This window comes from Nicotiana tabacum, chromosome 21 (genome assembly GCF_000715075.1).
Source record: "Nicotiana tabacum cultivar K326 chromosome 21, ASM71507v2, whole genome shotgun sequence".
NCBI lineage: Eukaryota > Viridiplantae > Streptophyta > Magnoliopsida > Solanales > Solanaceae > Nicotiana > Nicotiana tabacum.
The window spans coordinates 69,025,594-69,048,512 of record NC_134100.1 but is presented as its reverse complement, the minus strand read 5'-3'; the positions used below and the strand labels follow the sequence as shown (position 1 = coordinate 69,048,512).

General features: G+C 36.9%; 1 protein-coding gene across 3 annotated transcripts; it reads left to right on the top strand.

The window, feature by feature from the left end:
• The first annotated feature begins 17,269 nt into the window (after positions 1 to 17,269).
• Positions 17,270 to 20,464, top strand: LOC107773059 (uncharacterized). Of its 3 annotated transcripts, XR_012704613.1 has the most exons (5): positions 17,270 to 17,481; positions 17,776 to 17,991; positions 18,271 to 18,387; positions 18,489 to 18,905; positions 20,253 to 20,464. XR_012704613.1 is itself a non-coding variant. In XM_075242415.1 (4 exons), the coding sequence occupies exons 3-4, from the start codon at positions 18,543 to 18,545 to the stop codon at positions 20,268 to 20,270; spliced, it is 378 nt and encodes a 125-aa protein (XP_075098516.1). In that variant the 5' UTR covers positions 17,270 to 17,481; positions 18,271 to 18,387; positions 18,489 to 18,542; the 3' UTR covers positions 20,271 to 20,464. The 3 variants fall into 3 exon arrangements, 1 of the variants encoding a protein (XP_075098516.1); XR_001645227.2 differs by lacking the exon at positions 17,776 to 17,991; XM_075242415.1 differs by lacking the exon at positions 17,776 to 17,991 and having other exon boundaries at positions 20,256 to 20,464.
• The last annotated feature ends 2,455 nt before the right edge of the window (positions 20,465 to 22,919 follow it).

Genomic DNA, 22,919 nt, shown 5'->3' with positions numbered 1-22,919 from the left:
ATCTAAGGTTCCTAATTCCCTCAAGTCAGGGTTAGACACAACACTTACCTCGCTCCGAAGGCCACTTAATTCTCAGTCACAACTTTTCCTTTAAAATTTACCTCCAAACCACTCATATCTATTCAAAAATGACTCAATAATATCAAATATTGCTAAAGGAATCAAATATATTACATAAATTAAATTTCTCAAATTTTTCTCCAAAACGTCAAAAAATCGACCCCGGGCCCGCTTGGTCAAAACCCGAGGTTCGGACCAAAATTTATTTACCCATTCATCCCCGAGCCCAAATATATAATTGGCTTTAGAATCCGACCTCAAATTGAGGTCTAAATTCCCAAAATCCCTAGTTTCTACCTGAACCCCTAATTCTACCATGAAATCTCTAGAGTTTAGATTGAAAATTCACGAAATGTAATGGTAATTGAAAGAAAATTTTTTAGAATCACTTACCAACAATTTGGGGAAGAAATGGTTCTTCAAAAATCGCCTCTCACCGTTTAGTTTTTCAGAAAATGATTTTTTGGCTAAAATCTCGTTTTTGGATTCTGTTAAGTGTTGGGCGACAGTGTTTATTGCGTTCGCGAGAGCACTGTCGCGTTCGCGAAGGGTACTGGCTGCCAAGCCTTCACGAGACCCAGCTCGCATTCGTGATAGTTACTCCCCCTGGCCTTCGCGTTCGCAAGGCATTGCTCGCGTTCGTGATGAAGGAACGACTGACTCCCCCTCCCCAATGCCTAACACTACGTGTTCGCGATGGGCTTGTCGCGTTCGCGAAGGGTAACGCCCCCATCGCTTCGCATTTGCGACCAAGCCTTCGCGTTCGCAAAGAAAAAATCCCTGCCTCATCAGTTTACTCGTCGCGTTCATGAGAGGACCTTCGCGAACGCGAAGAAGGACATGCCAGAACACCTGCTGCAGCAAAATACCAGATTTTCAAAGTCCAAAACATCCCGTGGCCTATCCGAAACTCACCCGTGCCCTCGGGGCTACAAACCAAACATGCACACAAGTCTAAAAATATCATATGAACTTGATCGCATGATCAAATCGCCAAAATAACACCTAGAACTACGAATTTAGCACCAAATCAAATGAAATTCTCAAGAACACTTTAAAATTTCTATTTTCTCAACTGGACGTCTGAATCACGTCAAATCAACTCCGTTTCTCACAAAATTTCACAGACAAGTCTTTAATATCATAATGAACCTGTACCGGGCTCCAGAACCTGAATACAGACCCGGCACTAACAATGCCAAACATCAATCAATTCTTAAAAATAATTAATTTTCAAACTTTTAATTTTCATAAAAAATTCATAACTTGAGCTTGGGACCTCCGAATTTGATTTCGGACATACGCACAGGTCCCATAATTCGATACGGACCCACAGGACCCATTAAAATATGGATTTGGGCCTGTTTACCAAAAATATTGACCGAAGTCAACTAAAATCAACTTTTGAGGCATAAATTCTTATTTTCATCAATTTTTAACATAAAAGCTTTCCGAAAAGCTGCCGGACTGCGCACGCAAATCGAAGAGGGTCAAAATGATATTTGTAAGGCTTAAAAGTGCAGATTCGAGTTCTAAAATATAAGATGACCTTTTGGGTCATCACACCGGGTATGAAGTGATGAAATGTGCCCCAAAGAGTGGCTGAAGATGTGTATATATATGTCTAGTATAAATTAATGCATGGCCCCAACGAGTGGCTTGGTTTTACAAAAGTTTTCATACATCTATGATTCATAGTTCATAGTTTCCACAATTTTGTTTACGCCTCGGTGGCTTGTCCTCGGCATTCAGGTCAAAATCACGTACTCACAACTCTTATGCTATGACTCTGATTTACTATATTTTCTTAGTCTTACATACTTGGTACATTATTCAGATTGACGGGCCTTTCTTTTGGGCATTCTGTTCATGCCCAAGGGTATAGACAGACCTGGTGACGTCCCTCCCCCGTAGAGTGCTTGCTCTAGTTGATTGGTCATTGCGCTCCACTACTTCGGAGCAGCTATTTAGAAGTCGTTAGGTATTGAAGCACATGTTCTAGTCATTTTGGGTATGGTGGGCCCCTATCCTGACCTAGTTATGTATGCGTATACTTCTTTTATTACTCTTAGAGGCTTGCATACTAGAGTTTGGTTGTATGTAAAAGAATGGGTTGTAACCTTGTTGGGTATAGTTATGAAAATATATAACATGTCCGTGTTCTTTTGCAAGTCAGTTGTACACGTTGTTATATTGAATGTGGCACTAGCACCTTGAGGCCTCGTTGGCGCAATTTTTTATGATTAAGAAAGGAATAGAATGGACATTAGTTCGCACGGGTCCTTTGGGCATCGTGTGCCGGTCATACCTCCCAAGGTTGGGGTGTGACATTTGCATCATCTTGTTCGAGAAACATACTACTTCATCCCATAAATCACGAAGAATAATTCAAATAGAAGAATCAAGAAATAAACAGAAGTGTACTTATGATTGATTAATACAAATAACGTTTTTCTTCTAAAAGAATAGCAATCAAGCCAATGAATTGATGAGTTCAATTTGGTTTATGAAAATGTATAACTAGCTCTTTTTTCTGCATTTTGAAACTTTTCATAGCTCAATTTGATGGTTTCTAACTTGTGTGTGTGGTCCGTGTCGATTTTCGGAAAGCTTATATGTGAAATTTTAAAGAAAATATAATTTTTAACTTTAAAAATGACTAGAGTTGATTACGGTCAATATTTTTAGTAAACGATCTCGAATCGGTATTTTGGCGATTTCGGTAGGTTTGTATGATGTTTTTGAAATTGTACGCATGTTTTGTTAAGGTCTCGAGTGACCCGAGACCGTTTCGGTTCATTATTTGAAAATTTAGAAAATGAGTTTTTAAGTTGAAAAATTTAGGCTTTGATGATCAATTCTTTATACAGTCAGACCTCTCTATAACAACATCCCTATATAACAACACTTCACTATAAAAGCCAAGATATTTCGCAACCAATTTTCATGTTATGTTATAATAAATTTCCTCTATAACAACACTTCGCTATAACAACCAAAAATACTCGGAACAAACGAAGTTGTTATAGAGAAGTTTGACTATATTTGATGTTATTTCATGGATTTGAGATAGCGAGGGAGTTTGTATGATATTATTATACATGTGCGAATGTTTGAATTGGAGCCCGAGAGGCTCAGGTGAGTTTCGGGTGGGTTGAGCATGGTTTTGGTTTGACTGATGCCCTGTTAGTGTGGAATACCTGTAGATTTCGCATTTGCGAGGTACTGCTCGCAAATGTGAGCATCACATTTGCGAGTGATTGTTCGAATTTGCGAAGGGGGATTAGGATTGGGCACTTCGCATTTGGGAATGGTTTAGTGATCGCATTTGCGACTGTTGTATCGCGTTTGTGACACTGGGCAATTTTGAATAGCTTCACAAAAATGAAGCTTGGTTCGCATTTTCGAGAGAGGGGGCCTTCGCAAATGCGAAGGCTTTGTCGCATTTGTGATATTTGAGTGGTTGACACACTGATCGCATTTATAATCAGTGGTTCGCTTTTTCGATGGTCGCAATTTGCGAGCAAGAGTTCGCAATTGCGATATTTGCAGCTCAGTAAAGGTTAAAAATTTCGGGACTTAGCTTATTTTGCATTATTTTTGAACCCTAGACTCCATACAGGAGATTTTTGGAGAGGATTTTCTTCCCAAATTCCTATGTAAGCAACTTTAACGTGTTTTCAATTAATTTCAACTACTTTTTCATGAATTTCATTATTAAATCTATCATTTTCAAAGTAGAAATTGGGGGTCTTGGGTAGAATTTAGGAAATTTATGAAATTGAGGTCGGCTTTTGAAACAAATCATATATCCGGGTTCAGGGGTAAATGCGTAATCGGGATTTGGTCTTAATCTCGGATTTCGACCACGTGGGACCGGGTTGGCTTTTTATTGACTTTTTTAATTTAGTTAAATATTGAACCTTTTTCATTCGTGGGTAATTTCTAAAGCTTGTTTTGAATTGCTAGAACAACATTTGGCTCGATTCAGTTGGTTTGAAAGCTTGTTCTAAAAGAAAAGCCGTGGTTGATTGTTGACTTATTTTTAAAAAGAGGTAAGTATCATGGTTAACCTTTATTTTAGGGAAATAAGGTAGAATTGAATCTGTGTGCTATGTGAATTATGTGATGGGGACGGCGTATATGCACAATGATGAGTGTATATGCATTGGCAATGGGATAAGCATGCGGGTGGAATTAGCCTTACTTGTATTATATTATTTTGTGTATCATGTCTTCCATACTTTAGAAAGATTGTCAATTCTTTAATTACTTGCTTTCATGTTATTTCTCATGTTAAGATTGTTGTAATATTGGATGTTGAGGTCATAGAATTTGTTGATTGGTTATTGGCACTAATTGTTGAAGGATCCTTATAGGATGAGTTGTGTTCAAATACTATTGTTGAAGTTGAATTTGTTTCATACCTTTCTTGGTATTGTGTTATTGTGATTGAGTGGCGAGGAAGAGTGAAAAGCACGAAGGGGATCGTCGTGCCTTATTTTCATATTGATATCATTGCTTGAGTGAACGTTAGGATAAAGCACGAAGGGTGATGCCGTGCAACTGCTTTCTTATTAATATCATGTGAGGATGAGAGTAAAAGCACGAATGGTGATGTCGTGCACTTACTTTTATATTATTTTGCATGTGAGGATGAGAGTAAAAGCACGAAGGTTGATGCCGTGAACTTGCTTTACTACTATTATTATCATGTGAGGATGAGAGTAAAAGCACGAAGGGTGATGTCGTGCACTTGCTTTTATATTATTACGTGAGGATGAGAGTAAAAGCACGAAGGGTGATGTTGTGCATATATGTTGATTTCATTGTGATTTATCTTGATACTTGGAATGTGAACTTGACTTGGTGGTTTCGTTATTTACTTTAGCAAGAGGTTTACTTGGTGATTCTTTACTTATTGTTTTTGTTTATTGTCCAATTTATATGTCCATATCTTGTTAATATATTTAATTCTTTATCTATTATTTTTGCTGCTTCTCGATATATAACTACACAGGTTTATAGTAGGTGTTTTGTCTTAGCCTCGTCACTAATTCGTCGGTATTATGCTCGATATTTACTAAGCATATTGGGTTGGTTGTACTCATACTATACTTCTGCACTTCTTGTGCAGATCCGCATATTGGTACCAGCAGAATCTCGAGGGGCACTTAGCAGATACCTGGCGGCGATTCAAGGTAGAGTTGCATTACGTTCGTAGGCCTTAGTGTCACTTTCCTAACTCCGATGTGTTGTTTCCATTTTGTTTCGGACAATGTTGCATTTCCTTTTAAAATATTGTATTTTGTATAATCTAGATGCTTATGTACTTGTGACTCCACATTTTGGGATATTCACGTTAGATGTTGGTTTCAGACTTATTGAGTTCATATCAGAATTGCCTTTACGTTATGTTATTAATCTATTGTTAGTCTTTTATAGCGACTATCCCTATTTATCTGTTATGTGTTGGCTTGCCTAGCAAGCATTGCTAGGCGTCATCACGACTCCGATAGGTTGAAATTTCGGGTCGTGACAACTAGAATTGTTTTCTCTAATTTACTTGGAATCTTTTTCTATATATACTATAATACAAACTTATTTGCCCGCTTTAATTGAAGTGTATTATTTGCATTAACTAATTGGGTTTTCTTTATAAATTGTATATATTTCCGGTAAAATACATACATGCACTTGATGTTTACACCAAACCAAGCAATTTAACCATGATATTCACAATTTAAATGTCAAGACCCCAGTTTCCCTCCGTAGGATGTCGTGATGACACCGATTCTCTAAGACTAGGTAAGCCTAACATACAAGCATAAATTAATTGAGAAAATGATAAAACCTTCAAATGAAACAACAACTATCAATAAAAGGCTTCTGCAACTCAACATAACAACCTCCCAAAATTCGATGATACCAAGTCACAAACTCTACAAGTGTATAATGTATATCCCTATACAACAATGTTTATAACAAGGAAAAATGAAATAGAACTAGATAGAGGGTGACTCTGAGGCCTGCGGACACCGGCAGGTATACCTTGAAGTCTCCAAATTCGAGCTCGACTCACTGGTTCCTAGGCTGGTAAGAGGTACCTGAATATGCACAAAAATGATGTGCAGAAGTGTAGCATGAGTATACCACAACGGTACCCAGTAAATGTCAGGCCTAACCTCGGTAGAGTTGTGACGAGGTCAAGTCAAGACCCTACTGGAATAAATAATAAAACTGAACAGGGATATGACAGTGTGATAATGAAAAACAAATGAAATGGTACAATGAATTAAAAAGACAAGAATAGCTACACTGAACTAAGGCAATTAAGACATCACGGAAGTGAACACATAGTAAGAATGCCATGGAAAACAATGAAAACAAACACAAGTGTTGTAAATAAAAGGTATCAATAAGAATCACTACCAAGGTACCGCCTCGTAGTCTCATTTCACAAATCAAATCACAATCTTTTCTTATATCACGCGGGAGCCTAGCATTTAGTTTTTAAAAAATTATTTTCCTGAAATAGGTACCCGCATTTTAGCCCACCTTATCACACTGCGTGGCTTTAATTAGTTCCCCTACTAGCAACACGCGTATCAAGCCCACCTTATCTCACTGCATGTGTTCCTTATACCACTACATGTGTATCAATATCACAACGTATCACAAATAGAACCTCAAGTAACAAATATCACAACTTGCCAAAGAAGTCAACAATAATAGTGTTTCCACAATAATTAGCACGTGGCCCAACCACAACAAGAACAAGAGTCTCAACAATAGCAACCGAAAGTAAATAGCTCAACAAGAATGGTATTTCAATAAATTACAACTTTGCATCAACGTGAATCACGACCTTTATAACTTCAACACCAAATTTAACCAAGAGATTTTCCAAGAAATGACTACTTCAAGTAAGGAAATTCAGCGGTTAAATAATGAATAAGGAACAGAGAGAACAATAACTTCAACTAAATATGTAAAGTCAATTGGCAAGTAAGAGATACGACAAGGATTAACGATGTTAAGTAACTAATGATGAAGAGTAAAACATATTATGGCAACTCAATTAAAGGCATGAAAGGAATCTACATAGCCAAAACCGGTCAATTACCATATTTAGCCTGTGTACACACTCGTCATCTTGCGTACACGACTTCCACATATCACAATTATCACAAACTAATACCGATCCTAAGGGGTAATTCCCCCACACAAAGTTAGGAAAGACACTTACCTCAAAACACACTAATTCAATCCACTAGTAAGCCTTTTTCGTGATTATCCAACTCTGAATGGCTCGAATCTAGCTAAAACAACTTCATACCATACATACAAACTATAGGAAGCTATTTCGAATAATAAAGTTGCAATCTTTAAAGAGAAACAAAAAGTCAACTCAAAAGGTCAACCCTGGGCTTACATCTTGGAACCCGACCAAACTTATAAAATACGAACACCCATTCGATAATGAGTCTGACCATACAAGAATTACTCAAATCCGACTTCAAATCGCCTTTCAAATCCCCAAAGGTTAGTCTAAGAAGTTACATAATTTTTCCCTAAATTTTCCAACTCAAATTACTAATTAGATTATAAAAATAACAATGGATTCATGTAACATAACCAAATCCGAGTTAGAATCACTTACCCCGATGATTTCCTTGAAACTCCCTAGAAATATTGCCACAAACCTAGCTCTCTAGGTCCAAAGATAAAAATGAGATGAAACCCTCGTTTGAAATTATTTTAACATTGTTGCCCAGCGATTTTCTCTTCTGCGAGCCAAACTGTCGTACCTGCGACCCCGCACCTGTAGAAAATCCATAGCAGGAGAGGTTCCTACTAAGATCAGAGAATTCTACATCTACGGACCAAACGTGCACCTGCCCTATCGCACCTGCGGAGGGTCTCCGCTTCTGCGACCCCAGGGTTGGCTAGCCTTTTCCGCTTTTGTGATGCTCCTCTCGCACCAGCGAGTCCGCTTCTGCGGATAAATGACCACGCCTACGGGCTTGCTAGCACAATATTCACTTAGGTGGCTCGAAGGCCGCTTCACCGGTGCTTCACCTACAGCCCAAAGTGCGCAGGTGCGATTGCACCAGAACCTCAACACCTTCAGCACATCACCCGTCTAAAATGACCCGATTTCAATCCGACGCACCCCCGGGACCCCTGGGACTCCCGTCCGAATATACCAACAAGTTCAATAACACTTAACGGACCTACTCAAGGACTAAAATCACATCAAACAATATCGATTCTATGAATCACAACCCAATTCAAGCCTATTGAAACTATGAACTTCCGACTTCCAAAACTAATGTCGTTTCATATCAATCAAACTCTGATTAATCTAAAATTTTGCACAAAATTTATAAGTGACATTACGGACCTGCTCTAACTTCTGAAATCAGGATCCGACCCCGCTATCAATATAGTGAATGCCTGGTTACACTTCTCAACCTTTCAAACCTTCAACCTTCAAACTTTCGCCAATTCAACCCGAAACTTTCGCCAATTCAACCCGAAACGACCTACGGACCTCCAAATCAACATTCGGACATGATCCTAAGTTCAAAATCACCATACGAAGCTATTGGAATCGTCCATAATCCATTCCAGAGTCATATAAACAAAAGTCAAACTACGGTCAACTCTTTCAACTTAAGCCTCCAACTTAGGGACTATGTATCCTATTTCACTCTGAAACTCAACCGAACCATAACCAAACACCCCCGGTAAGTCACATAACCACAATACAACATAGAGAAGGCAATAAATAAGGGAACAAGGCTAAAATATTCATAAAATGACTGGCTGGGTCATTACATCCTCCCCCTCTTAAAACAAACATTCGTCCTTGATCGAGTATAGAGACATACCTGAAGTGGTGAGAAGATGAGGATAATGGCTACGCATATCATGCTTGGTATTTCAATTCGCCTCCTCGACTGGTTGACCCCTCCATTAAACCTTCACTGACGAAATGTTCTTTGACCTCAACTTTCAGACCTGCCTATCCAAAATGGCCACCGGCTCCTCAACAAAAGACAAATCCTTGTCCAACTGGACTGATCGGCTAAATGACGATCCTCATTTACTTGTCCTTAGAGACACAGTGCGGCACAGTGGTGCCAAGCAGGTTACTGTTAGAGATGACGGAGTTTTGAGGATACAGGGTCATATTTATGTGCCTAATGTGGATGGGCTTCGTAAGTTGATCCTTGAGGAGGCTCATAATTCTCGGTATTCTATTCACCCGGGCGCTGCCAAGATGTACCAAGACCTGCGGTAGCATTATTGGTGGAGAAGGATGAAGAAAGATATAGTTGCTTACATAGCTTGGTGCCTAAATTGTCAGCAGGTAAAATATGAGCATCAGAAACCCAGAGGTTTGCTTCAGCAGATGGAGATTCCTGAGTGGAAGTGGGAGCGTATCACTATGGACTTTGTTGTTGGACTCCCATGAACTCAAAGGAAGTTCGACGCCGTATGGGTTATTGTGGATAGGCTGACTAAGTCAGCTCACTTCATTCCTGTGGTAGTTACCTATTCTTCAGAGCAGTTAGAATAGATTTATATTTATGAGATCGTCCGTCTTAACTATGTGCCCGTGTTCATTATATCTGACCGAGGTACACAGTTTACCTCGCACTTCTAGAGGGCAGTACAGCGTGAGTTGGGTACTCGGGTTGAGCTGAGCACCGCATTCCATCCTCAGACGGACAGGCAGTCAGAGCGTACTATTCAGATATAGGAGGATATGCTTCGCACTTGTGTTATAGATTTTGGAGGTTCTTGGGATCATTTCTTGCCACTTGCGGAGTTTGCTTATAATAACAGCTACCAGTCGAGCATTCAGATGGCTCCCTATGAGGCATTATACGGTAGGCGGTGTCGGTCGCCAGTTGGGTGGTTCGAGCCGGGAGAGGCTCGGTTGTTGGGCACAGACTTAGTACAAGATGCCTTGGATAAGGTCAAGATTATTCAGGATCGACTTCGCACAGCTCAGTCCAGGAAGAAGAGTTATGCCGACCGTGGAGTTCGTGATATTGCATTCATGGTCGGAGAGAGAGTGTTACTTCGGGTATCACCCATGAAGGGTGTAATGAGGTTCGGAAAGAAGGGCAAGTTGAGCCCTAGGTATATCGGACCTTTTGAGATTCTGGAGAGAGTGGGAGAGGTGGCTTACAGGCTTGCGTTATAACCTAGTTTAGCAGTTGTTCATCCGGTATTCCATGTGTCCATGCTTCGAAAGTATCACGGCGATCCGTCCCATGTGTTAGATTTCAGCTCTGTCCAGTTGGACAAGGATTTGTCTTACGAGGAGGAGCCGGTGGCAATTCTAGCCCGACAAGTTCGCCAGTTGAGATCAAAGAGTTACCCTTCAGTTCGAGTGTAGTGGAGAGGTCAGCCTATTGAGATAGCTACTTGGGAGTCCGAGTCCGATATACGGAGTAGATATCCCCACCTTTTCACCAGACCAGTTACTTTTCTATGTCCGTTCGAGGACGAACGATTGTTTTAGAGGTGGAGATTTTGATGACCCAAAAGGTCATCTTATGTTTTAGAACTCAAATCTGTACTCTTAAGCCTTAAAAAACTCTTTTTTACCCTCCTCGATTTACGTGCGCAGTCCGGGTAGGTTTCCGGAAAGCTTTTATGTTGAAAACTAATAAAAATAAGAATTTTTGTCTTAAAAGTTGATTTTAGTTGACTTCGGTCAACAATTTTAGTAAACGGGCCTGGATCCATATTTTGACGGTCCCGATAGGTCCGTATCGAATTATGGGACCTGGGCGTATGCCCGAAATCGAATTCGGAGGTCCCTAGCTCAAGTTATAAATTTTTGATGAAAATTAAAAGACTGAAAATTAATTGTTTTTAAGAATTGATTGATGTTTGGCATTGTTAGTACTGGGTCTGTATTTTGATTCCGGAGCCCGGTACAGGTTCATTATGATATTTAAGACCTGTCTGTGAAATTTGGTGTGTTCATTTGACGTGATTCGGACGTCCAGTTGAGAAAATAAAAATTTTAAAGTGTTCTTGAGAATTCCATTTGATTTGGTGCTAAATTCGTAGTTCTAGGCGTTATTTTGGCGATTTGATCGCGCGAGCAAGTCCGTATGATGTTTTTAGACTTGCGTGAATATTTGGTTTGGAGCCCCGAGGGCTCGGGTGCCATTCGGGCGATGCGCGAGTTGAGTTCAAACCTTAACAAGGCTGCTGGTGCACCAAATCTGGTGTGCCCACACCTGCGAGCCTTTGGTCGCAGGTGCGAGCGATAGCCCCGCAGGTGCGACCCAGGCCTGGACTTCATTTTTTTCGCAGATGCGGACTTCTCTCCGCAGGAGCGGGACCGCATAAGCGGAACCCTGTCCGCAGGTGCGGCCCCAGTTGGCCCAGTCCTTTTCTGCATAAGCGCGCGTCCTGTCCGCACGTGCGAATGCGCAGGTGCGACCAAAGCACCGCAGGTGCGAAGGTCGCTGGGCAGTGAGTTCATTTAATTCGGACTCCAGCCATTTTTCTTCTCGTTTCAAAAGGATAGGAGGCCTAAGGCGATTTTTCAAAGATATTTTCTTCCCCAAATGATAGATAAGTTTTCCTTAACTTGTTTCTTTCAATCTTTTACTTCATTTTACAAGAATTCAACCAAATATCTAGAGTTTTCATGGTGGAATTAGGGGTTAGGGTAGAAATTAGGGATTTTGGGAATTTGAGGATTTAGACCTTAATTTGAGGTCGGATTCCAAAACTAATTATATATTCGGGCTCGGGGGTGAATGGGTAAGTTCATTTTGGTCCGAACCTCGGGTTTTGACCAAGCGGACCCGGGGTCGATTTTTCGACTTTTTGGAGGAAAATTTGAGAAATTTAATTTATGCAATATAATTGATTCCTTTAGCAATATTTGATATTATTGAGTCATTTTTGAATAGATACGAGTGGTTTGGAGGTGAATTCCAAAAGAAAAGCTGTGATTGAGAATTAAGTGGCCTTCGGAGCGAGGTAAGTGTTGTGTCTAACCCTGACTTGAGGGAATTAGGAACCTTAGATTATTTGATAAGTAAAATCCATGTGAGCGGCGTATATGTGAGGTGACGAGTATTTATGCGCCGCCAATTTACCTGTTTTTCATATTTCTCTGTTTTTCTTACGTTGTCTCATCCCTATGCCAAATTGCTACGTGTTATACTAGTGTTGTTCAATTTATCGTTCTTATCATGTTTACGAATTTTCTGGTGATAATTGAGTTTTTATTTCAAAGTTAAGATTGATATTATGGAACCAAATGTTGAAGTAAGGTTTGTACTTGTTATTCTATTTCCCTAGTATTATTTATGCATTGCATTATGGTAAGGGAGAGTGTTAATGCACGAAGGGTGATGTCGTGCCATATTGTGAGTGTTAATGCACGAAGGGTGATACCGTGCCATATTGTGAGTGTTAATGCACGAAGGGTGATGTCGTGCCATATTATGAGTGTTAATGCACGAAGGGTGATGTCGTGCTATATTGTGAGTGTTAATACACGAAGGGTGATGATGTGCCATGATATGAGAGTTAATGTACGAAGGGTGATGCCGTACCGTTTCTATTAATTTTATGGTGAGATTGAGAGTAAAAGCACGAAGGGTGATGCCGTGCATTTTTTCTTACTGTATTCATTATTCTTGTTGATTCATGGTATATTGACTGCTCCGGTGATCATTCTGTTGTAGTTCTTTATCTTGTATTTCCCTCAGTATGTTCCCCTCCCGACATTTTCTGTGTAGTTCTTCATTTCTATTATTTGCATATATACTGTTAAATTGTACAAGTTGATTTGTAGGTGTCTTGCCTTAGCCTCGTCACTACTTCGTCGAGGTTAGGCTCGACACTTACCAGTATATGGGATCGGTTGTACTGATACTACACTCTGCACTTTCTGTGCAGATTTTGATACCGGCTCGGGTTGATCGAGATTTTGCTATTGGTCCGTTGTCCGGAGATTCAAGGTAGATCTGTCGGCTCACGGACCTTGAAGTCCCCGTCTATCTTTTCTGTTCTACTGTTTCTTTCATTCAGACATTTGTATTTCTTTCTCACTATTACTTGTAGCAAATTCTAGAATGCTCGTGAATTGTGACTTCAGATCTCGGGTGATAGTAATTAATACAGTTTTATGATATTTCGCACTTATTATATTTCATCTTAGTTAATTATTGTTATTTACTAAATGGAAATAAGGAATTGGTTTAATAATTCTCTAACGTTGGCTTGCCTGGCAAGTGAAATGTTAGGCGCCATCACGGTCCCGTCGGTGGGAAATTTCGGGTCGTGACAATTACACCTCTCCTTTGGGTAGAAGATGCAGCTGTCTCCCCTTTTAAAAATCAAGGAGTCCAAGGCATTCATTGCATCGTCACCTTTAGGCAAGAGATACAAAACCTCCCCCTTATTATCCAAGAGTACAAGGCATACATTGTGTCCTTCCTTTAAGTAAGAGACACAAAACCTCCTCTTACAACAACTTATCCTTTGCATTAATTTAGCGTCACTAGTATCAAAAGGAAAATCTCCAACACTAGTGTACACTTATAAAGGATAATTTAGACATGGTGCATTGAGAATATTTCAATGACTCAAATAAACAGACCACTTTGGTGGAAACTATCTATTAATCATAGATCTCAATCCATGTATAATATTTTTCACATGTATAAAGTTCTAAGAATTTTCAATGACTCCAAATAAATAAACCATTTTGATGGAAACTATTTATTAATCATAAATTCATATTTAAACAATATCATATAACATGTGAAATAAATTATAAGCCCATACATTTAAACCTTTTGAATATTAATTTATTCCACTCTCTAACTATAATTAAATAGGTCTCAACAATAGTTTATTGTATTAATATATTACAGTATGCCCATAAACAAGCATAACCATTATAATGATCAAAGATAAACCAAAGTATTTGATCAACTAATAAATGGAAATTGAGGAATCTCATAAACACGTCAGATTAATTCTGACTAAGCACTCCACGTTCTGTTTTTCCTTAAAGTGGTAGTAACTTTAAAATTTTATAATTTAATGCATAGATTTGTGAGTTAAGGATTCCACATAATAAAAGGGACAATCAGTTATAATTAAAGGACAAATATAAGTCCATCTTTAAAAGCACTACGTTAAAGCAATGCTTCAATGAAAGCCCCATTAGCACCACCGCGCATACAATTCCAAACAGTGAAATCTAAAATCGTTTCATCAGGCAACGTCGCACTCCTTCGACGCCACTGACAGCAAGTTCTCAAACCAAACCACTGTTCGAAATAGACAATATATATATATATATATATATATATATATATATATATATATATATATATATATATATATATATATATATTTTTTTTATTTTATTTTTATTTATTTTTTTTTTTTGAAACCCAAGATTAATTCGTCATTTTAATCCCAAACAAAGGTGGCTCTGATACCAATTTTTAGATTATTAAATCGCAGTTATAGCAGAGATTAAGACACAATTATACAGATATAGAATCATAATCTTGAGTTAGAGTATAAGGAAACGTACCGTTAAACTCCATGGATTTATCAGCGACAACAAACGGCGATTAAGCCTGAGACCAACTTCCACAATCCACTAGCTACGCGCTCTCACAGCCCGGAGAACTTGACTGATGAGACGTCTACCGTTACCACGTATTCAAGAGACAGAATACGCTAGGGTTTTTTTTTTTTTGATAGCTAGGGAAAGGGGGGTTGGCCTCTATTTACCATGGGTTCGATTTCGTTCGTATATAGATAATCCCCTCGTTACTCGGAGAATAAGCTATCGTTTGGCCATAGATTCCCAAATTTGTTTTGAAAATCTGATTTGGGTGAAGTTTGGTTTGAAGATGAAAATGTGTTTGGACATGATTTTTCAAAACATATTTCACTTTTTATTTGAAAAAATATGAAACATGACTTATACCCACAAGTTCTAAAAACTATCACAAATACCCAATAGTATCATTATCACAATCATAGTCCTGAACATAAATAAGTTTGGTACAAAATTATTATTTTTATAATGAACTATATAAATCATTAATTATAGTGAAATCCCATTAGAGAATTACGACTCCTAATTAAGAAGAAAAAGTTAACTGATATGAGTGTTCAGAAAGCCATTTAGCCTATAAATCAGAAGCAAAAGTAAGATGCACAAAGGATTGAACTGATAAGGGAGCATATTCATCAAATATTTAGTTGGTCGTAAAATATGTGGGCTCTTTTATAAATTATAAAAGTTTGGGATAATATTTAAAAAAATTTAAAAATGTAAAGGTCAAGTTTTGGCCCAAAATCAGCAATTGAGGTGATTTTGGGATTTTGGATTTAAGATTTGAGATTTTGCCAAAATGTGGGTAAAATCTATGGCCAAACATGTGTTTGCCAAATAAATCCCAAATTTATTTTGGCAAAACTCATGGCCAAACGGGTCCTTAGTATTAGGCATTTTATTTATCCATCACTTGGGCTACTTCACTATCCTTTCAGGCTATAACCAATTAAGGTAAGTCCAATTCCAACACTCTCCCCCTCCCTCCTTTTCTACCATCATCTCTCCCTCTTCTATTGTTATCTCTCCTTTATATATTACATAATTTCGACTTATACGGGAATACTCTTCCCAAATACTACATAATTACAACCTCTAATTATTTCACATTTGCAAGGATAATTGGCTCACATAGCCCAGGGTTCTGCAACAAAAAAATGTTTTAAAAATGCCTCTTTCCCCTAGAACTGACAGAGGCTTGTTTATCATTCAAAAAGTTAGATAGCCAACATAATTCTAATTTTTAGGCAAAAACCTTGTGAGGTTTTGCAAATTTTGTCAGTATTAGGTAGCATATTTATCTTGGAACTATGACGAATTTATTCTCCAAAACAAGTGGAGAGTAAGATTATGAGAAAGTGTGCAACACTAAAAAAAACTGGAATAACCTACGAATTTCATCGTTAATTTGTCGCTAAATCGTTGGTACCTAACATAATTAATTTATCATTTTTCGTTGCTAAATAGGATTATCAATAAATTTTTCTGTTAACTGCAGAATTTATCTGTCGTTAATTCCTACTTTTTAGTAGTTTAAAATTAAAGAAACAAGTCATAGTTCTTTAACATAATCAATAATAAAGGTGACAAATGTGTGAGATGCTCGAACTTTTTAATATTGTATGTGATTTGTATGTGTACAATTCAAATATAATTTTTATTAAATTTGTATACAATTTAAATACAAAATTCATACAACTATCCATACAGTTAGAGGTATTCAAACCGAACCGAAAAATCGCACCAAATCAAAAAATCAAACCAAACCGATTAAAGAAAACCGATTTGGTTTGATTTAATTTGGTTTGGTATTGAGTAAAAAATCTGAACCAACCCGACATATAAATATATAATTTTTATATATACTTTTAAGATTTTATATAGAATTTTCTTTAGAAAATGTCTAGAAATATTCGTTATTTTCTCATGGGATGTAATATTTACTAGAACTATAAAGTGCATTTATATTTATTTACGTTAAATAATGAGTTGTATCATCACTTTCTTATCAAGTGTTATTGAAATGCGTCAATCTCTTTATTCATATGTCAAAATCTGTTAAATTCTAATACCTTTTCGAATTTGAAATGGTAGTTCAATAAGTTTAAGAACATATAATTATTTAGGTTTCAAATTGATTTTACGCTTAATTATTAAATTAGGTTAACCTTGAAATCGTACATCAACGAAAAATTATTGTTAGACAAATGAGAAAATAACTATCATGTGAATTCTCCCATAAGAATATTTTAATCACTACAAGAAACTGGACTTATTGTGGCGACATATTGTGGCAATCCATTTGGTTGCAACAAAAGTTATAGTTTTAGCAGCGACTTTAAATGTTGCTACAAAATGACAATATTTAGTAGCGACATTATTAGGTCGCTTCTGATATGTGCAACTAAAGGTTGAAATATTTTATTCTCGCGAGAACAAAATTTTGGCTCCACGGATTTTGTGGCGACTTTAAAAATATTGCCGCTAATTATATTTTGGAGCGACAGGGTCGCCTCTATTACTTAGTTATTTTTTTTAAAAGAAACAAAGAATTGAGGCGCATATCATTAAAAGAACAGAAGGCCTAAATGACCAAAATTGTTGCCCCTCTCACTAGAAATGCTCTCTCTGCTCAAAATTCCCCTATGCTCAAAATCCCTAAAATCAAAAAATGTGAATCTCATATAGATGCTCCATTTCTCAAATCCTAATTAAAGGAAAAACTATGCTGGCTGCTCCATTTCTCTGCATCTAGTTACTGACCCAAAAGCTCAAATCATGTATGTGTTCAAATACCTAATACTTTCATTTTTCTTTTGGGTTATACGAAAGTTTGTTGGGTTTTCTTAGGATTTTCCAAATACAACAAGAATGAAGGAAAAATTTTATATTTGGGGTTCTTTATAATGATTCTAGAAGGCAAAATTTTTAACATGCAGCTAGCAATAATGTCCTTGTTTGGGTTGTGCCCTTGTTAAACTTGTCATTCCATGGGATTCTTGTTAAATTTTTTGGCTTTTTGTTGTTTATTTATGTGGTTAGGATATCGAATATAATATTACATTTATTGTCAGGATAAATTTAAAGTTTACAGTGGGCTGCAAGAGCATAGGTTTCAAGCCTTTGCAATTAGCACTATGCAAAGGCTTTTTAGAGCATGGAAAGCTCGACTCAGCAAGATGTACTCTAAGTACAAAACTAGTGAAGAAAGATTGTCTCGTCAACCTAAAGATGTTGAACTTGAGGAATGAAAACACCTAATATAATATTTCGGACGTCAGAATTTTAAGGTACTAACTTAATACCTGATGATTCTGCCAACCAAAGGGCACCATTCATATCTTTGAAAGGTGATTTATTAATCTGTTTACTTACAGGTTGTAAGTGAGAGTAACAAAAGAAATAGAGAAAAGCAAATAACTAAGCATACTTGTGGTACCAGATCTTTTGCAGAAGTAGAGGAATCTACGGAAAAAATATATTTAGTCCCCTACTATCACATATGTTTCTTCGTTATTTACATATTTCTGTATTTGCTTATATATTTTTTTTCCGAAATTATATTGCAGAGAAATGCTATTACTAGAGAAATAGACACACCAGATAAAGTTTGGGAGATCCAGTATACACGCAAGGATAATAGAGGAGAACTGGTGTGGATGGATTCACAATCTCAATAAATTAATGTAATTATCTAAAATCATAGACTTATTATCTTTCTATTTCTGCAAGTTACATTCAATGTGTTTTATTATGTTTTGATGTAAATGATTATGCATAAATGCAGGGACAACTCCAAGAAATTGTCGCTCAGCAACAATCTAAAAAAATCGAGCATTCAATGACTAAAGATGAGATTTTATCCACCGTTCTTGGTGAGAGAACAAGATATGTTCGCGGAAAAGGATACGAAAAAAAGCCTCCTAAAAAGAGTAACATGCAGCATGCAAACATAAAGTCCAACGTATCTTCTGCTATGGAAATTATGCGTCAAGAGATGCAAGCCAAGATGGATAGAAAGTTGCAAGAAGAACATGAACGAATGGCTTCTCAGTTACAAAGAAATATGGAACTTGAGTTGCAAAGGAAGTTGGCAGAGGAGCGTGAACACACAAATGAAGAAGTAGACAAGAGGATCCATCTAAAAGTGGACAAGAGGATGCATGAACAATTTGCTAGTTTGATGACCAGAATGCTACAACAGGTACTTACTCCGCTGCTTCTTAACAATTCTTCTTCCTTCTCGGCATTTCTTCTTCCTTCATTCTGGACAATTCTTCTATCACTTGCTCCCTATCTTCTTATCAACTTCTCCTTCTTTAACTTTCATCCTCTTGATAATAGACTATTGGGCTGTTTTTTATTTATGTGAAATCTGGATTTTTGCAAACCTTAGTTGTGTGGGCTTCAGGGGCTTAGTTGATAGTAGACTATTGGGTTGTTTTTTGTTTATGTGAAATCTGAATTTTTTCAAACCGAAGTTTATGTGAAATATGTACCTTAGCTGCTTCAGGGGTTGCTGCTGCTGTTTCTTTGCAAACCTTAGTTGTGTGGGCTACTGCTGCTGTTTAGTTAGTACTTGTGTGGTTTCTCCTGGTGTTGATTCGTGACAATTTATACTAGTTAATGAGTCTCTTACACAATTATTACTACATTTAGGATTAAAAAGAGATCAAATTTCAGTGACTCGGACTAAAAATTCACACTAGTGAAGTGTTTCAGTACAGATGTGCAAAAGACCCCTTCTTATCCTAACTTAGTATTCACATTAAGTAAATGAATACATACCATGTGTCTTTTAGGTTGTTTTCTCTGGATTGCTGCGCAATGGCTTTACCATTTTGAACCAAAACCAATACCTGTTCAGTAGGCCACCTTAAAAATAGTTGGTTCATTCATGTCGTTTGAATCGCTTTCATGAACAATGTACTGGTGGAGAAGGATAACTCTGCCCTGTTTTGGGTCCTATGCTATCTGGTAGTGCCACCAAGTTGGACTACTAAAATATTAGACCAGAGATTCTTACCTTTGAGATGGTTCTCTGCACATCTGGTTCTTATGGATAGATGAAAAGTTTCAACTTTTATTTTGTTAGTAGTGATCGATTGTGACCACCTTTTGCATTCCTGCCACCAGGTGAAAATTGAGCCTAATTTAGTGGTCTCCCTTTTATACTCAATCTCCTCCAATACCTACAGGCTACAACGCTTATACCTGTCCATTTCTCTCCACCAGCCTCCTACCTCACCTCCCCCCTTCCTTCCTCTATCAACGACTAAAATAGAAGTTTAAAAGGGAAAACACGGAGCTGATCTAGCAAAACTGCAAAAGGCAGGCATGGAGAAGGTTAATATTGAAATTGATATGCATAATAAGATTCTCATTATATGCATTTAGACAATACCTACAGGCTACAGCGTTTAGACCCCCTTTTGTTATCCTTGAAGTTTTTCTATGCATGTTTTTTGATATAAAAAATCTCATTATATATGTTCCTCATTTACGTGACATACATTTTTTTTAGAGGATGATCGACTGCTACATTTCTTAGCAGGGACAAGGCACATAAACAATGGTATCGTTCAAGGATGGTGTCGACCAAGGAGCAATTACAAGGCACTTAATATTTTGTCTTTTTGGGATATGCATATGCGTACAATTACAATGCACAATGAAGTGTTGTGTATTATTATGTAATTGACTTTTTAGTAATGAAAATATTTATAATATTCAGTTTGAGAAATTCTTTTGGTATTTTTTAAATATTATTGGTTGCTTTTAATATTGGTAGTCAATTGATGTGAATATACAGTCATTAAATTTAGAGAATTCGGTTCCTACCGAAAATATATATAATTTTGGTCATTATATAGTTTTTGAGAAGATAGGTTTTAGTGGCGACATTATTTTGTCACAAAATATTAGTAATTGTTGCAATGTTAAATTTGCCACTGTTGGTTTATTTCTTTTGCAGCGACTTTAGTCTCTACAAAAAGTTATTATGTCTTTCATAATTTATTATATTGTAGCGACACGAGTCGCTACTAATAGTCATTTATAGTGGCGACATTAACTTGCCACTATAAAAATATTTTAGCAGCGATCTTAGTCGCTGCTAAAGATGAATAGCAGTGGCGACCCAGCTAAATTTTTATTCTTGTGGAACCACTTTTGTAGCGAGTTTTTTTTACCTTTTGTGGCAACTATGTCGCCGCAAAATATGCGCTTTTAGCAGCGACCTTTGATGTCGCCACAAATGCCTTTCATTTTCGATTTTGCTTGTAGCAATACAAATGTCGCCACTGATAACATGTAACAGCGACTTTGAGGGATTTTGTAGCGGCTTTTGTCGCCGCTATAAGGTTGTTTTCTTGTAGTGAATAGATCATATGTTTATCAGTTTTTTCAATTTTTACTAAACATATATTCACTTATCAAAACTTTATCTATAACTTTAACAAAGTAAGATTGAAATAATATTCATGTAAAAAAAATCGAAAAAATCGATAAAACCGAACCAATCCAAACCGATATAGTTGGTTTGGTTTGGTTTTGATAAAAACCGAACCAACCTGGTTCATGTACACCCCTACATACAGTATATACCTTATTTACAAGTTCTTTATAACTTACATACAATATTCAGATAAAAATAATACAATTGCAATAGCATACAATTTATATACAATTTTCATACAATTATAATACAATCTTCAAATGTATTTTATATGTCGTTTGTATGTATTTTGTATGTTATGTATTCTTTTTTCTTTCGAGTTTCACTCTGAAAAATTAGCCAAAACTAACTCTAATATTCACCAAACACCCTCAAAATTGAGATATAAATTCCAAAGGATATTCACAACTGTTTGCAACAACACACAATCCAACAAAGAATCTTTTTAGAAAACTCAAATTCGAATTTAAAATTTCAAAACTTCTTAATGGTTGTTAATGGTGGAGAGTCAAACGCCTTCAAATTTTATTGATTGGCAATTTTAATTCGAACAATAATTGTATAACATTATAGAAAATTGCTAATTTAAAACTCCAACGATTGAAATTTATTGTTGAAATCTTTGAAGAAGAATGGAGAAAGGAGATCAGAAAAGAGAAAATTAGTTGTGAAGATCAAAGGAAGAAAAATAGCGCAGAGAAAAGAACACACATACAGAGAGAGAAGGAAAAACTAATGGGGGTATCAATTATTACTCATTTAATTGCCTATGACTAAGGGATACTCATTTAATATAATTTGTATAAAATTGGGAATTTGTATAAAAAATGTAATTTGTGTGATAACATCTCTACTAGGAATAAATAAGTTTATAATTTAGTATAGCAAACCAATAATCCGTATTTTCTTCCACTCATTCCCTATTTTCCTGTGGTAATCCGGGAATTGAATTGACAAAATTAAACAAACGGAAAAGAAAATCTGGTACTAAAAACAGTTTTATACGCTGCGGTGAGAACCTGGATTCCGGGTGATATACGGAATCTGTTGGAGGAATATTGAGAACAAAATTATTTAGAGTTAGTAATGATATTATATTCACATTTTCCTTGGACTAAGTAAGATGAAGCTATCCCAGGTATGTGTTTCTATTTTCTTTGTTTTTCTTTAAATGTTTTTCATTTTCTTTTCACCTTAATATTTTTCCAAAAAAAACAAATTAAGGGGAACGAAAATGAAAAAAACTAAGAATTCCCACTGTAGCACTGGTTGTATTCATACTACACCCTGCACTTCGTGTGCAGATCCAGGTGTTCCCGGACACAGTGAGTGTTGATTCCTTTGCACAGTTGATTTTTCGGAGATTCCAAGGTAGCTGCCGTGTTTCGCAGACCTTGTTTCTCCTTCCTTATCTTTTGTTTACTGTATTTGGTCTCAGATTATTATAGACCTTATTTTCCAGACTAGTGATATATAGATGCTCATGTACTCAGTGAGACCGAATTTTGGGAGTGTATTTATATCCAGTATTTGTGGGATTTTCTCTTAAACTTAATTATTGTGTTTTTCATATTTAAAAGAAATTATAAATTATTGATGTTGTCGGCTTGCCTAGTTTTGAGATAGACGCCATCACGACGGGTGAGATTTCGGGTCGTGACAAGTTGGTATCAGATCCTAGGTTACATAGGTCTCACGAGTCTTGAGCAGGTTTAGTAGAGTTTTGCGGATCGGTACGGAGACGTCTGTACTTATCTTCGA

Coding starts and splice junctions, on each gene's coding strand:
- LOC107773059 (XM_075242415.1), top strand. CDS start 18,543: ATGACTAAAGATGAGATTTTATCCACCGTTCTTGGTGAGAGAACAAGA.